The 13693-nt window shown below is 42.7% G+C and overlaps 1 protein-coding gene across 1 annotated transcript in view; it reads left to right on the top strand.

The window, feature by feature from the left end:
- SHROOM3 (shroom family member 3) overlaps positions 1–13693 on the top strand; it is a 78203-nt gene that overhangs the window by 61347 nt on the left and 3163 nt on the right. Inside the window, exons 5-8 of the mRNA XM_083368035.1 lie at positions 5040–5116; positions 8025–8873; positions 9800–10279; positions 13288–13438. Coding sequence (XP_083224161.1) covers positions 5040–5116; positions 8025–8873; positions 9800–10279; positions 13288–13438 — 1557 coding nt within the window. The remainder of the gene's footprint in view (positions 1–5039; positions 5117–8024; positions 8874–9799; positions 10280–13287; positions 13439–13693) is intronic.

Here is a 13693-nt window from a genome sequence, read left to right as displayed (position 1 = left end):
TTTTTCATATTTGGAAACCCCCAGCTCTGGCCAAGGTAATAATTCAAATGCACAGAAAGATCATACCATTATATCTCATTGACTGGGAACCCCCGTCATATTAGATTTTGGATTAATGCAAGGTGACCCTCACTTCTGAGCCATAGGTTATGGCTTTGCATGAGATCTATCCCGCCAATTGTGAATTATTCAACCAACCGTGATTCAAATAAACTAAGGGCTAGGACAGTCCAGATATTCCTCGACGTACGACCACAATTGAGCCCCAAATTTCTGTTGCTAAGTGACACAGTTCTTAAGTGAACGTGGACCCATTTTACGACCTTTCTCGCCACCCTTCTAAAGTGAATCACTGCGGTTGTTAAGTTAGTGACACGGTTGTTAAGTGAATCTGGCTTCCCCCATTGACTTTGCTTATCAGAAAGTTGCAAAAGGGGATCGCCTGACCCCGGGACACTGCAACGGTCATAAATATGAACCAGTTGCCAAGCAGCCAAATTTTGATCATGTGAACGTGGAGGTGGTAACAATAGTCTTAAGTGGGAAAAACAGTCATAAGTCGTTTTTCCAGTACCGTCGTAAGTTCAAATGGTCACTACATCAACTGTTGTAAATCAAGGATTATCGGTATGTGAATCCACCCATTTTCCATCATTGTGTTAATTGGGATGCTTTGTGTTTCATAGCAGAGAGAGAAGAAGAAGGAGAATACCAGATATTTTTTTATTAGGGATCAACCGTCATCCTAGCCGGAGAAATCCAGATCTAACCCAGATCACCATTTTTATTCTGAACATCAGATAACAAGCTAGTCGTATTCAAACAAGATTGAAATAGATTAAGGAAATTATCTTGTTTCTTGTAAGGCAGCTTTCTCAGTAATCGTTTAGTGGATATCCCATCTAATGCATGCCTGGTTCTTGGCAGCTCTTCACAGCTTTTACTTGCATTTAGCCAAACGGCACCATGATATACATATATGGGATAAAGAGTAACTACAGATTTACAAGCTAAAACTCCTGTTGTCTTGTGGGCGTACGATGCGGTTTTATTGGCAACGTATGTTGAAGAATCTCCTAAGATTACAATTGGGCAAGCAATTATACCATTGGAAAATATATCCCCATGCTGTTTTGTAATACAGATAGTACTTGACGTATAACAGTTCATCAAGGATAATTTAATCTATTTTAATTGTTATTAACTTTTTGTATTATAATGTTGTTTTAATTGCCTTGTGAACCACCCTGGGTCCTACGGGAGAAGGGCAGTATATAAGTTCAATCAATCAATCAATTATTATTATTATTATTATTATTATTATTATTATTATTATTATTATTATTATTATTATTATTATTTAGTGACTGTCCAAAGTTACAGCGGCACTGAAAAAAGTGACTTGACGACCCTTCTTCACAGTTACAACCATTGTGGCATTCCCCCATGGTCATGTGATCAAAATTCAGACACTGGCAACTGACTCGTATTTATGACAGTTGCAGTGTCCCAGGGCCCCTTTTGCAACATTCTGACAAGCAAAGTCGGTGGGGAAACCCGATTTGCTTAACAACCATGCTGCCAGCTAGCTTAACAACTTGCAGTGGTTCACTTAACAACGGCAGCAAGGAAGAACTTAAAATGGAGCAAAACTCACTTAACAAATGTCTCACTTAGCAACAGAGATCTGGGGCTCAATTGCGGTGGTAAGTTGAGGACTTTCTGTAATAGACCCAAATCTTTTTTTTTTTTAAGAAAATGTTATTGGTTTTCTAGTTTTACATTTAAATATTTGAAAAGCAACGTGTGATGGCTGAGTTGGTCAATAATTCAGTAATATACCAATATCTTTAGTATAGATCTCAAACTTTTACATTAAATATTTCCTCTGTTTTCCCCTTAGTATTTACTGTCTCATATTTAAATTAATACAATTCTTATTATATTGATTAAATAAAAAATAACATTCTTACATTTATCAATAATTTTTAGTTTATACATATCCTAGTTGTTTTAACATTCAATCTTTTTAGACAATCAATAGACCCAAATCTTTACATTAAACTCTTAAACAGTTGGCCACACACAGGACACTTCAGCTGGTACAGGTGAAAAGAAGGCATTACAGGTGCTTCTCAACATACGACTACAACCACTTAACAACCAACAATCCTTGAAGACCACTCGGAGGGTCCAACTGGTACAGAATACGGCCGCGAGAGTTGTCTTGGGAGTTTCCCGGTACTCCCATGTTACACCTATGCTCCGCGAGCTACATTGGTTACCAGTTGTCTTCCGGGTGAGGTTCAAGGTTTTGGTTATGATCTTTAAGTCCTTACATGGCATGGGTCCGGGATACCTCGGGGACCACCTGCTGCCGGCGTCAACTCCCCTCCGCCCTGTGCGTGCCCACAGAGAGGGCCTCCTTAGGGTGCCTCCGGTCAGGGAATGTCGACTGGTGGCCCCCAGGGGGAGGGCCTTCTCTGTGGGCGCTCCGGCGTTATGGAACCAACTGCCGGTTGAGCTCCGGATGGCATCGGACCTTCGCTCCTTCCGGCGCGGGCTGAAGACCCACTTATTTGAACTAGCTGGTCTGGCCTGATGGGGTTAGGGTTTTTTAATGGGTTTTTTACTGTTTTTATTGTTATTGTATTTTAATTGGGCATTGTTTAATTTCTTTTTAACTTTTGTATTGTTATTTATATATGCCCTGTTAACCGCCCTGAGTCCTTCGGGAGAAGGGCGGTATAGAAATTGAATAAATAAATAATAATAATAATAATAATAATAATTAATAATAATAATAATAATAATAATAATAATAATAATAATAATAATAATTTAGCCAAAAAATTATGTTACTAAGCAACAGACTTACAATCTCTCGTTTAGTGATGGTTCCAAGTTACAACAGTACTGGAAGAAGTGACTTATGACCGTTTTTCACACTTACGACCGTTGCAGCATCCCCAGGGTCACACGATCAGAATTCAGATGCTTGGCAACTGACTCCCGTTTATGACGGTTGCAGCGTCCTGGGGTCACGTGATCCCCTTTTGCAACTGAAGCAAAGTCAATGGGGAAGGCAGATTCACTTAGCAACCGTGTTACTAACTTAACCACCGCAGTGATGCACTTAACAACAGTGGCAAGAAAGGTTGCAAAATGGGACAAAACTCACCTAACAACTGCCTTGCTTAGGCACAGACATATTTTTTTTTGGCTCAGTTGTGGTCATAAGTTGAGGACTAACTGTAAAGGCAGCTGTGTGTTGCTGAGTGGTCATTGTGCAGTCACATTCCAGTTAGGTCATAACCTCAAGTTGCAATTTCTATCTCTATGCAATCTAATATCTGTTCTCCTTGTCTGCCAAACAGTTCCTTGGGCCTGACATTCCCAATAATATGCCAGTTAAAACAATCTTATTTTGCTCTTAAGATAGTTAGGAGAATTAATCCCCAGGGGTTTCTCATGCTGTCCAACAACTTTATTCCTTGCATTCTCAGGTCTCTACAAGTTACATTTGCGAGGCTCACTCAAATCTACAGGCTTTTTCTTAAGCAAGATAAGATAAGATAAGATAAGATAACCTTTATTGTCATTTTTTTTTACCATGGGCTCAACGGCACACATCCAAAATGAAATTTAGCTGCCCGCTCTCAGAGTGAAACACATACATGACACACACCTAACCGTACTATGTACAACATATGTATAGAGCCACACCCCTACATATACCTAACAAATATTAAACTGTGTCCATCTTGAATATATAACGGAAGGAGAAAGCTTGAGAGTTCACAAGGTTAATGCTGTATGGAACGAAACTATGGCTGAATCTGGATGTTCTTCTACGGGTACCACGGAGCCCCCTCCTCCCAGAAGGGAACAAGGAAAACAGGTCGTGGAGAGGATGTGTAGTGTCCCAGATAATCTTACGGACCCTGCTCAAGCAACGCTTCTGTGCCACGTCCTGGATGAGAGGGAGGGAACTGCCCACGATCTTTTCTGCCGTCCTCACCACTCTCTGCACCGCCTTCCTTTTCTGAGGCAGGGATGCTTCCAAACCAGACTGCGATGCTGTATGACAGGATGCTCTCGATCGTCCCCCTGTAGAAAGTGGTGAGGACAAGGGAAGGAGGATGTGCAACAATCAAGCAATTGCACCAAATGAAGACCACATCTTCAATCTCGCCTGGATGCTAAATATTTCAGCCAGCTTCCTTGCCCTTTAATCGTTCTCAGAACGGGAAAAGGAAAGATTGCTCCTCTTTTGCGAGCCGAAGAAAAGTCGCAGGAGACCATGAAAAGAGGGACCAGCAAATTTCGCTGGAGGTGTCATTTGTGTTTCCAGTTTTTCCAGCAGAGGTTTCAGGCTTTTAGTATTTTACATGGCAGGCAGAAGTGAGGCGGGCAAGGTTCACTGGTATGCAGATGCAGTGATCGAGGAACACTGTTAGCACCCACAAAAAAAATAATAATTGGATAATCAGCAAGCCTGTGAGACAAAAACAGAGGTGGAGGCTGGTCTTTTTCTGTCTGTGAGCACAAAGCCAATTCAGTTAATCTGTCCCTTCCAAAAAGTTTGTCTTCCTCTTCCTTCTGTCCGCTTGAGTACAAGTAATTCCTCGATTTACGACTGCAGCTGGGCCCAAAATGTCCATGTCACCTGTTCAAAATTCCCAGCAACTGGCTGGGAAAGTAGCAAATGACAATCACATGACACCACCACCACCACCCCCGGCCATTTGAACCTTTATAAACATGCCAGTTGTCAAAAATGCCCATATTTTGATCACGTAACCTTGGGGATGCTGCAAATGATCACAAGTGCAAGGACTGGTTGTAAGTCACTTGTTTCAGTTCTGTCATAACTTCAAATGGTTGTTAAATGAACGGTTGTAGGTCGAGGACTGTCCATAAGGCAGTCATTGCATTAGCGTGAGCACCGTCCTAGACCCAATTTGCTGTAGTTCTCTTTTATAGAAACACGTGGCTTTTTAAACTTGCTTTTAACTTCCCAACTCTTCTCCTTAAAGGATTTCCAGGTGGAAGATAGTAACCCAATCTTTCATTTTATGAAAGATCCTTTCTACGTACTGGGTGCTACAAGCAGGTAAGTGTGTGTGTGTGTGTGTGTGTGTGTGTGTGTGTGTGTGTGTGTGTTTGCAGGCATGCTAAATGCCTAGAAATGCTATTTCCAAAATCTACAGCTGTAAAAGTCAGTAAGCTGGCTTTGTTGGTGATTGAGGGCGCCCTTTTCTTCAGTCAAAAAGAGCTCCATGTAATTCCAAAGGCTCATCAGCCAAATTGGGCTAGTTTTCATTTCTCGTTAATTGTTTACCCAAACATGATGGGCTTGGCGTCAGCACAAGAGAGGAGTGAAGCCAGAAACTACAGCCTAACAATGCAGAGAGAAAGAAAAGAAAAGAGGGAAGGAAGGAAGGAAGGAAAGAGAGAAAGAAGAAGAAAGAAAGAAAAGAGGGAAGGAAGAAAAAGAGAAGGAAGGAGAGAAGGAAGGAAGAAAAGAGAGAGAAGGAAGGAAGGGAAGGAAGGAAAGAAGAAAAAGAAAAGAAGGAGAGAGAGAAGAGAGAAGGAAGGAAAGAAAAGAGGGAAGGAAGAAAAAGAGAAGGAAGGAAAGAAAGAAGGAAGGAAGAAAAGAAAGAGAGAAGGAAGGAAGGAGGGAAGGAAGGAAGGAAGAAAAAGAAAAGGAAGGAAGGAGAGAGAGAAGAGAGAAGGAAGGAAAGAAGGAAGGAAGGAAGAAAGAAAAAAAGGAAGGAAGGAGAAAGAAAGAAGAAAGAAAGAAAAGAGGGAAGGAAGAAAAAGAGAAGGAAGAAAAGAAAGAAGGAAGGAAGAAAAGAAAGAGAGAAGGAAGGAAGGAGGGAAGGAAGGAAGGAAGAAAAAGAAAAGGAAGGAAGGAGAGAGAGAAAAGGAAGGAAAGAAGGAAGGAAGGAAGAAAGAAAAAAAGGAAGGAAGGAGAAAGAAAGAAGAAAGAAAGAAAAGAGGGAAGGAAGAAAAAGAGAAGGAAGGAAAGAAAGAAGGAAGGAAGAAAAGAAAGAGAGAAGGAAGGAAGGAGGGAAGGAAGGAAGGAAGAAAAAGAAAAGGAAGGAAGGAGAGAGAGAAGAGAGAAGGAAGGAAGGAAGGAAAGGGAAGGAAGGAAGGAGAAAGAGAAAGAAAAGAGAGAAGGAAGGAAGGAAGAGAAGGAAGAAAAGAAAGAGAAGGAAGGAAAGGGGGAAGGAAGGAAGGAAGGAAGAAAAAGAAAGAGAAGGAAAGAAAGAAGGAAGGATGATTAGAGCTTGGGGAGCATTCAAAGAGATGATGCTCCTCAAATTGCATCAGCTTGAGTGAAATGCTGGCTCTGCCGGAAGAGTTGATAGGATTTCTTCCAAAACTTCCCAGTCACCTCCACTTGCTACAAACACCCTCAAATGCTTTACTTCCTCCATAGCCTCACAAGGACTTCTATCAACCCGTAAGCTTAGCCTGTGCTAAGCCTGGCAGACTTCACAGCTGCTTCAACATTCAGAGGGAGGGCAGGTTGCTTGCAACAACATGCTTTGGGGAAGGACTCCCTTCAGATGCTTTGCATATCCCACATAATTACTGCTCCAGAATGGCAGGGAAATCATGTGAGAACTATTTCAGAATGTCATATGTTAACCTAACGTATTTGTGTCCTGCTCCCTCGTGGAGTTAGGGTATAGCTGGGATTTTTGATCGTGCTAAAAGTTTTGTGATTCCATCCAGTCCCCATTTGTAAAACCACTGATTTGCTGGAATGGAGATTTCGTTTGTCGTTTAATATATTTGTAGCAAGGAGCTCCAGAGTACAAAAATAGACGTAAGCTGCATCTTTGCTGCACTATTTGCCCTCAGAAATGAAAGCATTAACTGTACCCCAAGGAAGGAACCAATTCAACAAACTAAAGGTAAAGGTTTCCCCTGGCTTGTCATGTCTGACTCTAGCCTAGGGGTAGGCAACCATGGCTCTTTTATGACTCGTGGACTTCAACTCCCAGAATTCCTGAGCCAACGTGGCTCAGCTTGGAAACCTCTCCCTTTCCCCTCAGGGTGACTGGCTCAGGAATTCTGGGAGTTGAAGTCCACAAGTCATAATGTGGCCTAGGCCTAGGCTAGGGGTAGGCAACCTTGGCTCTTTTATGACTCGCGGACTTCAACTCCCAGAATTCCTGAGCCAGCATGGCTCAGCTTAGAAACTCTCTTTCCCCTCAGCACGGCTGGCTCAGGAATTCTGGGAGTTGAAGTCCACAAGTCATAAAAGATCCAAGGATGCCTACCCCTGCAAGCCAGCATTGTCCGAAGATGCTTCTGTGGTCATGTGGCCAGCATGACTATACTCCAAGGCGCATGGAACGCTATCACCTTCCCACCAAAGTGGTACCTGTAGATCGACTCGCACTGCATGCTTTCAAACATGCGATGTGGGCAGGAGCTGAGGCAAGTAACCCGGGAGCTCACTCCATCGTGCAACGATCGGGTTTCAAACGTGGGCGGTCGACTTTCCAGCTGACAAGCCCAGCGTCTTTAACCGCTGAGCCGTCACGCTCCCTTTTCAGACAGTCTATGAAACAGTAAACAACTGTTTAATCAAGGAACCACCTGCCAACATTGACAGGGCAGGCCTTTAGTATATAAAATGAGAGCAAACCCCAGTCTCTTCTAGCACTGATGATGTTACCTAGTTCGGTCATGCCAATAAGCCACATTATTGAACCGTAAACGTAATTATTCACCATTGCCTATTTTACTGGTGTTGCTTCACTGTGGACAAGTTCACTGTGAAGGCTCTGTGAACAGAGAACATTTCCACACGAGCAGACGTGTTGGGAGATGTTGTTAAAGCACTGCTTAATTACTTCCCTTATAAGGGTCACCTCCACGGCTATTTTTAAAAATGATTTCTGCTCGAATTGCGGAGTGCTTTTTCTCCCCTCCTTTTTTCAAAATTTTTTTTATTTCACTTTGAGAAAACTGTTTTCTTGCTCTCTCGCTCTCTCTCCTAGGTCGTTTGGCAGTAGCAAAAGAAGCCACCTGGAAAAATCGGCATTCACACAATACCGTCCTCATCACAGCAGTGAGAATGTCGGCAGCTCGGCACCGCCCGCAGAGAAACAGAAGGTCCCTGATATTCTCAGGCATCACAGCCGGACGTCGGCCTTCGTCTCCCCTTGCCCAGATATGAAGGAGAAGCATTCTGACGCCAAACAAGGCTTCAGACGGGTCACTCCTTCCAAATCTAGCTACTCTTCCCGCAGTTCGGCATCCTCCACCCCGACTCTTCCCGACTTTTCAGCTGCTGGAGACAACGCGCTCACAAGATGGCCGCCCAGGACTGACAAAGAAGAGAATAGCAAAGCTCAGGTCCACGTCCTGGACGGTGTCAGTTACCCAGGCAAGGAGCCAGCAGACGAAACAGCTTGGAGATCTAGGTCTACTCTGTCTCAAAGACAACCCCCACCTAAAATCAAGTGGAGTAGGGAGGAGAACCATCCAAAGAGCTCCATTTCTGTTCAAACATCTGGACAGAAGGCTTTCCAACAGTGGCATGGCATCCCCTCTAAGAATAGTTCCTTCTCAGAGCCAGAATCTCTCTCCAGCCAAGGAAGGTTGTCCCTTCGCATCTCAGAAACCTACCTCCAGATGTCCCCGCCACCGTTCTGTCAAGAAGAGGACAACGATGACGTTTTTATCCCAGAAGCACAGGCTCATCCTATGGGTGCTATCGCAGAATATCCACCCCCTCCTCCGGAGAGTTCCAGGGACAGCCTAGAAGAATTTCCATCTCCGCCCCCAAGTGTGGTATTAGAAGAGGATGACCCGGGATCAGACAGAGAGGAGAAGATAACCACAAGGTAGGGTGGTGACTTTTAAGTGACTTTTAAAGTCACTGCAGTGACTTGTCCATCTCTTTCTACTCTTTGTACAGAATGTGGGGTCCTTAGGGCTTTCCGAGTTGGGTTGTTTTCTTGCAGACGTTTCATTATCCAACCAGGAGAAGCGACATGACCAATTTTCACATTTACGTTGCAGCATCCCCGTGGTCACATGATCAGAATTCAGATGCTGGGTGACAGGGATGGGGTGGAATAGAATAGAATAGAATAGAATAGAATAGAATAGAATAGAATAGAATAGAATAGAATAGAATAGAATAGAATATGGAATGGAATGGAAATAGAACAGAATAGAATAGAATAGAATAGAATATGGAATGGGATAGGATAGGATAGGATAGGATAGGATAGGATTACAGGATGGAATAGAATGGAATGGAATGGAATATAGAATGGAATGGGATAGAATAGAATAGAATAGAATAGAATAGAATAGAATAGAATAGAATAGAATAGAATAGAATAGAATAGAATAGAATAGAATAGAATAGAATAGAAAATTGAATTGAATTGAATTGAATTGAATTGAATTGAATTGAATTGAATTGAATTGAATTGAATTATTGGCCAAGAGTGATTGGACACACAAGGAATTTGTCTCCGGTGCACAAGCTCTCAGAATATCTACAAACAACAATGTAATATAGTCAGTCTACATACAAACATACAAACAACATTTACATACAAACAACAAGATAATATAAGCATATGATACTAATAGAAGAAGGTAGTAGAAAAGATAATAATACAGCCATACCACATGGATATGTATCCCTAGACATAAGAAATATAGCCATACAACATGGGTAAATATCCTTAGACATAAAGACAGGACGGTGATAATTAGGCTGTGTAAAATTATCTTTTCTGCTCCTTATGAACAGGAACCTCAAAGCTTTCTCCAGGGACTTCAGTGTGAGGGAGAAACCAGGACCGGATTTCCTCAGGACCAACATTTCTCCATCGGTCGGGTCTTCCGAGCCCAAAGCTGTTGGACCCACTCCTTCTCCGGAAGCCCAAGAGCGCCACGCTGCCATTGAAGGAACGGTTGAGAAGGCCCCTTCTCAAGAAGCGGCAACGGCAAACGGGGAATCTGAGAAGAAGGAGCTCCGTCTCAAGAAGAATCAAAGGAAAGAGAAAACGCGGGAGGATCTGAAGGAGGAGTTCTTAGCTAAGGAAATTGTGCACAAGGACAAGTCGCTGTGTAGCATCCTGGATCCTGATTCGAAGATGAAAACTACGATGGATCTCATGGAGGGGATTTTCCCCAGAGGATCCAGGGTGCTTAAAGAAAGTGCAAAGAAGAGAATAATGCAGAAAAGGATAAACGATTCTGCCTGTAATTTCTCTCCAGCTGGCAACAAGTAAGCTTCTTGTTAAGTTTTTGCTCCAGGTGTCCTTTTGTAATTTATTAGCTATTCAGGGAAAGTTGTTGGGATATTGGTGGTCCAATATTAATCACTGTCCATCTTGAATACATAACGGAAGGAGGAAGCTTTAGAGTTCCCAAGGTTAACGCTATCTATTCTATAGGGTAGGACTGTCTATATTTGACTACATCGGACTATATATTTGTTGGCTCATCCACTTGTCTTTTGCCGTTTACATTAAAAACTGGAAGTTTTTAAGAAGAGACTGGACAGCCATTTGTCTGAAATGGTATAGGGCAGGGGTAGGCAACCTTGGCTCTTTTATGACTCGTGGACTTCAACTCCCAGAATTCCTGAGCCAGCATAGGAGAACCATGGCCCCTTCATGACTTGTGCACTTCAACTCCCAGAATTCCTGAGCCAGCACGGCTCAGCATGGAAACCTCTCCCTTTCCCCTCAGCATGGCTGGCTCTCAGAATTCTGGGAGTTGAAGTCCAGGAGTCATAAAAGAGCGAAGGTTACCTACCCCTGGTATAGGGTTTCCTGCCTGAGCAGGGGGCTGGACTAGATGACTTCCAAGGTCCCTTCCAATTATTATTATTATTATTTATTGTTGTTGTTGTTGTTTAGCCTTCTGAAACAGGACGTTACTGTGCGTTTGTCAAAGGTGCTGGATTGTGAGAAGACCCAAGCTCTTGTCCTCCCCAGTCACTCCCCCTCAGCCCTAATCAGCATGAGGGTCTGGAACAAGCCACCACATTAATCTCTTGTTTGCCTCAGGCGTTGATTGATAGCTTCACTGGAAGAATTAGGCCAAGCAGACTCTGCAGGATAAACACGAAGAAAAGCAATCACAGCCTATCTCAGGGGTCTTCAAACTTTTGCCCTTTTATGACCTGTGGACTTCCACTCCCAGAATTCCTCTGGGCGAGGAATTCTGGGAGTTGAAGTCCACAAGTCGTAAAAGGGCCATGTTTGAAGACCCCTGACCTATCTGAGTTTCTGAAAATGGGCCTAAATATTCTATAGTCGGATTCTTAGGAAAATAAGGCCTTGGGGAATCCTTAAAAGGCTGGCCTCTTAGATTGCTTTGTTTTGTGTTTTGTGTTTTGTTTTGTTTTGTTTGGTAGGAATAGCCTCACAACCATCCCATCATTTCAGATCTATATGCTACAACAGGGTTCAGCTGAACTTTTGTTCCCCCTATTATCTCTGTAGCAAATGGCGCTTTTTGCCTAAATGTTATCTGCCAAAGATTTGGTTTTTTTTAAAACTTGTGCATTCTGTGCTGCGGTTTTAAGTGGAATGAATAGAGTAAAAAAGGAAATAACAGGTAATCCTTGACTTACGACCACAGTTGAGCTTTATGTTGTTAAGCGAGACAGTTCTTAAGCGGGTTTTGCCCCATTTTACGACCTCTCTTGCCATGGTTGTTAAGTGAATCGCTGCAGTTGCTAAGTTAGTGACGCTCTTGTTAAGTGAAACTGGCTTCCCCCATTGACTGTGCTTGTCAGAAAGCCGCAGAAGCTGATCACTTGAACCCGCCCCGGTCACCGATCACTTCAACCTGCAACCGTCATAAGTGTGAACCAGTTGCCAAGCATCCAAATTTTGATCATGTGACCATGGGGATGCTGCAACGGTCATAAATGTGAAAAACGTTCTTAAATCACTTTTTTTTTTCAGTGCCGTTGTGACAGTCAATAAAGGAATGGGTTGTAAGTCAAGGTCTACCTTTTACTCAAAGAGAAAATCCTTTAACAGTGGCTTCTCTCTGCCTCCTGAAATACTGATCAAGAACTACTGCAGGGAAATTTGATGATGATGATGATGATGATGATGATGATGATGGTGGTGGTGGTGGAAGGGACCTTGTAGGTCATCTAGTCCTATCCTCTGCTCTGAGATATGCTTGCCCATGATTTCCTTTTGCAGTGTGCAATTTGAATAAGAGGGATAAGGAAGCCTTAAAGTTTTCATTTGGATTCCTGTGCTAAGAAAGGAGGATTAAATGCTTTATGATATCTCCGTGCAAGTTCTCTGTTCACTTGAAATTAAACCTGAGAATCAAGTTTCTGCAGAAATATGGAATTCTTTAAGAAATTAATGAATGGGGAGATTCTTGGAAGTAAAAAAAAAAGATAGCTTGCACCCTCCAGTGGTGGTCTGGTGTTACCATCAAGGTCCTTGAAGAACATGTCTATGATAATAGAATAACAGACTGGAGACCCTATGCCATTTCAGACAAATGTTTGTCCAATCTCTTCTTAAAAACTTCCAGTGTTGGAGCACCCACAACTTCTGGAGGCTAATTGTTCCACGGGTTAATTGTTCTAAATGTCCAGAAATTTCTCCTTATTTCTAGGTTGCTTCTCTCCTTGGTTAGTTTCCATCTGTTGCTTCTTGTCCTGCCTTCGGGTGCTTTGGAGAATAGCTTGACCCCTTCTTCTTTGTGGCAACCTCTGAGATATCGGAAGACTCCTAGCATGTCACCTGTAGTCCTTTTCATTCAACTAGACGTACCCAATTCCTGCAACCGTTCTTCATATGTTTTAGCCTCCAGCCCCTTAATCATCCTTGTTGCTCTTCTCTGCACTCTTTCTGGAGTCCTAACATCTTTTTTTTCATATTGTAGCAACTCAAACTGGATGCAATATTCCAAATAGGATCCTACCAAGGCATAAAATGGTAGTAATACTTCACATCACTTTTAAATTGATGTCAATCAGCATTCATGGCCCCCATCTGGACACCTTCAGTGTCTGTAATTTCCACCTTGCCATGATCACCTTTGAGACCTCCTTTGAGTTTACGTTCTTAACTGGGAGGTTGACCAATTGATATAAGCTGAGATTTAATTCTCAAAGCAACTCACAATCAGAAAGAAAAACTCATTTCTTGCCCATCCACAGTAGCTCCACAACGTATTTTAATTGGCACAAGAAGGCCAAAAATATTCCTCTACATTCCCATTTATATATTTGCTCTCAACTGTGTCTAGGAATGAAAAAAAGGAAGCTGCTATAATGCCGGTCACCTGCCCGACGTACTACAGTGTGTCTGTACCCAAAGCTGAACTCTTGAATAAAATCAAGAATTTGCCTGAAGAAGCAGGTGGAGATGATGAACAGGTGGACATCAATGAGAAGAAGGTGAGTTTTGAGCATGTCCAGTGCAGAAGGGACTGGCATACTCTTATGCAGAGCTGTGTGAATCCGAAGACATCTGTGGAATCAAGAGATTTCCATTGAAATGACAAAAGCAGCATGCCACTGTTGGATGTAAGCTCCACCTTTTCACAGTGCATGCACGAAAGGGGCGGGGCCTGTACTGCACTGATGAAATGCTACTGTCATTTGACTTACCTTGCAATGTTAAGAGAGAGAGAGAGGGATGGATAGAGATAG

This window comes from Vipera ursinii (assembly GCF_947247035.1).
Source record: "Vipera ursinii genome assembly, chromosome: 7".
Classification (NCBI taxonomy): domain Eukaryota; kingdom Metazoa; phylum Chordata; class Lepidosauria; order Squamata; family Viperidae; genus Vipera; species Vipera ursinii.
Note: the sequence above shows the minus strand (reverse complement) of the source record. Positions and strands in the feature narration are given on the sequence as shown.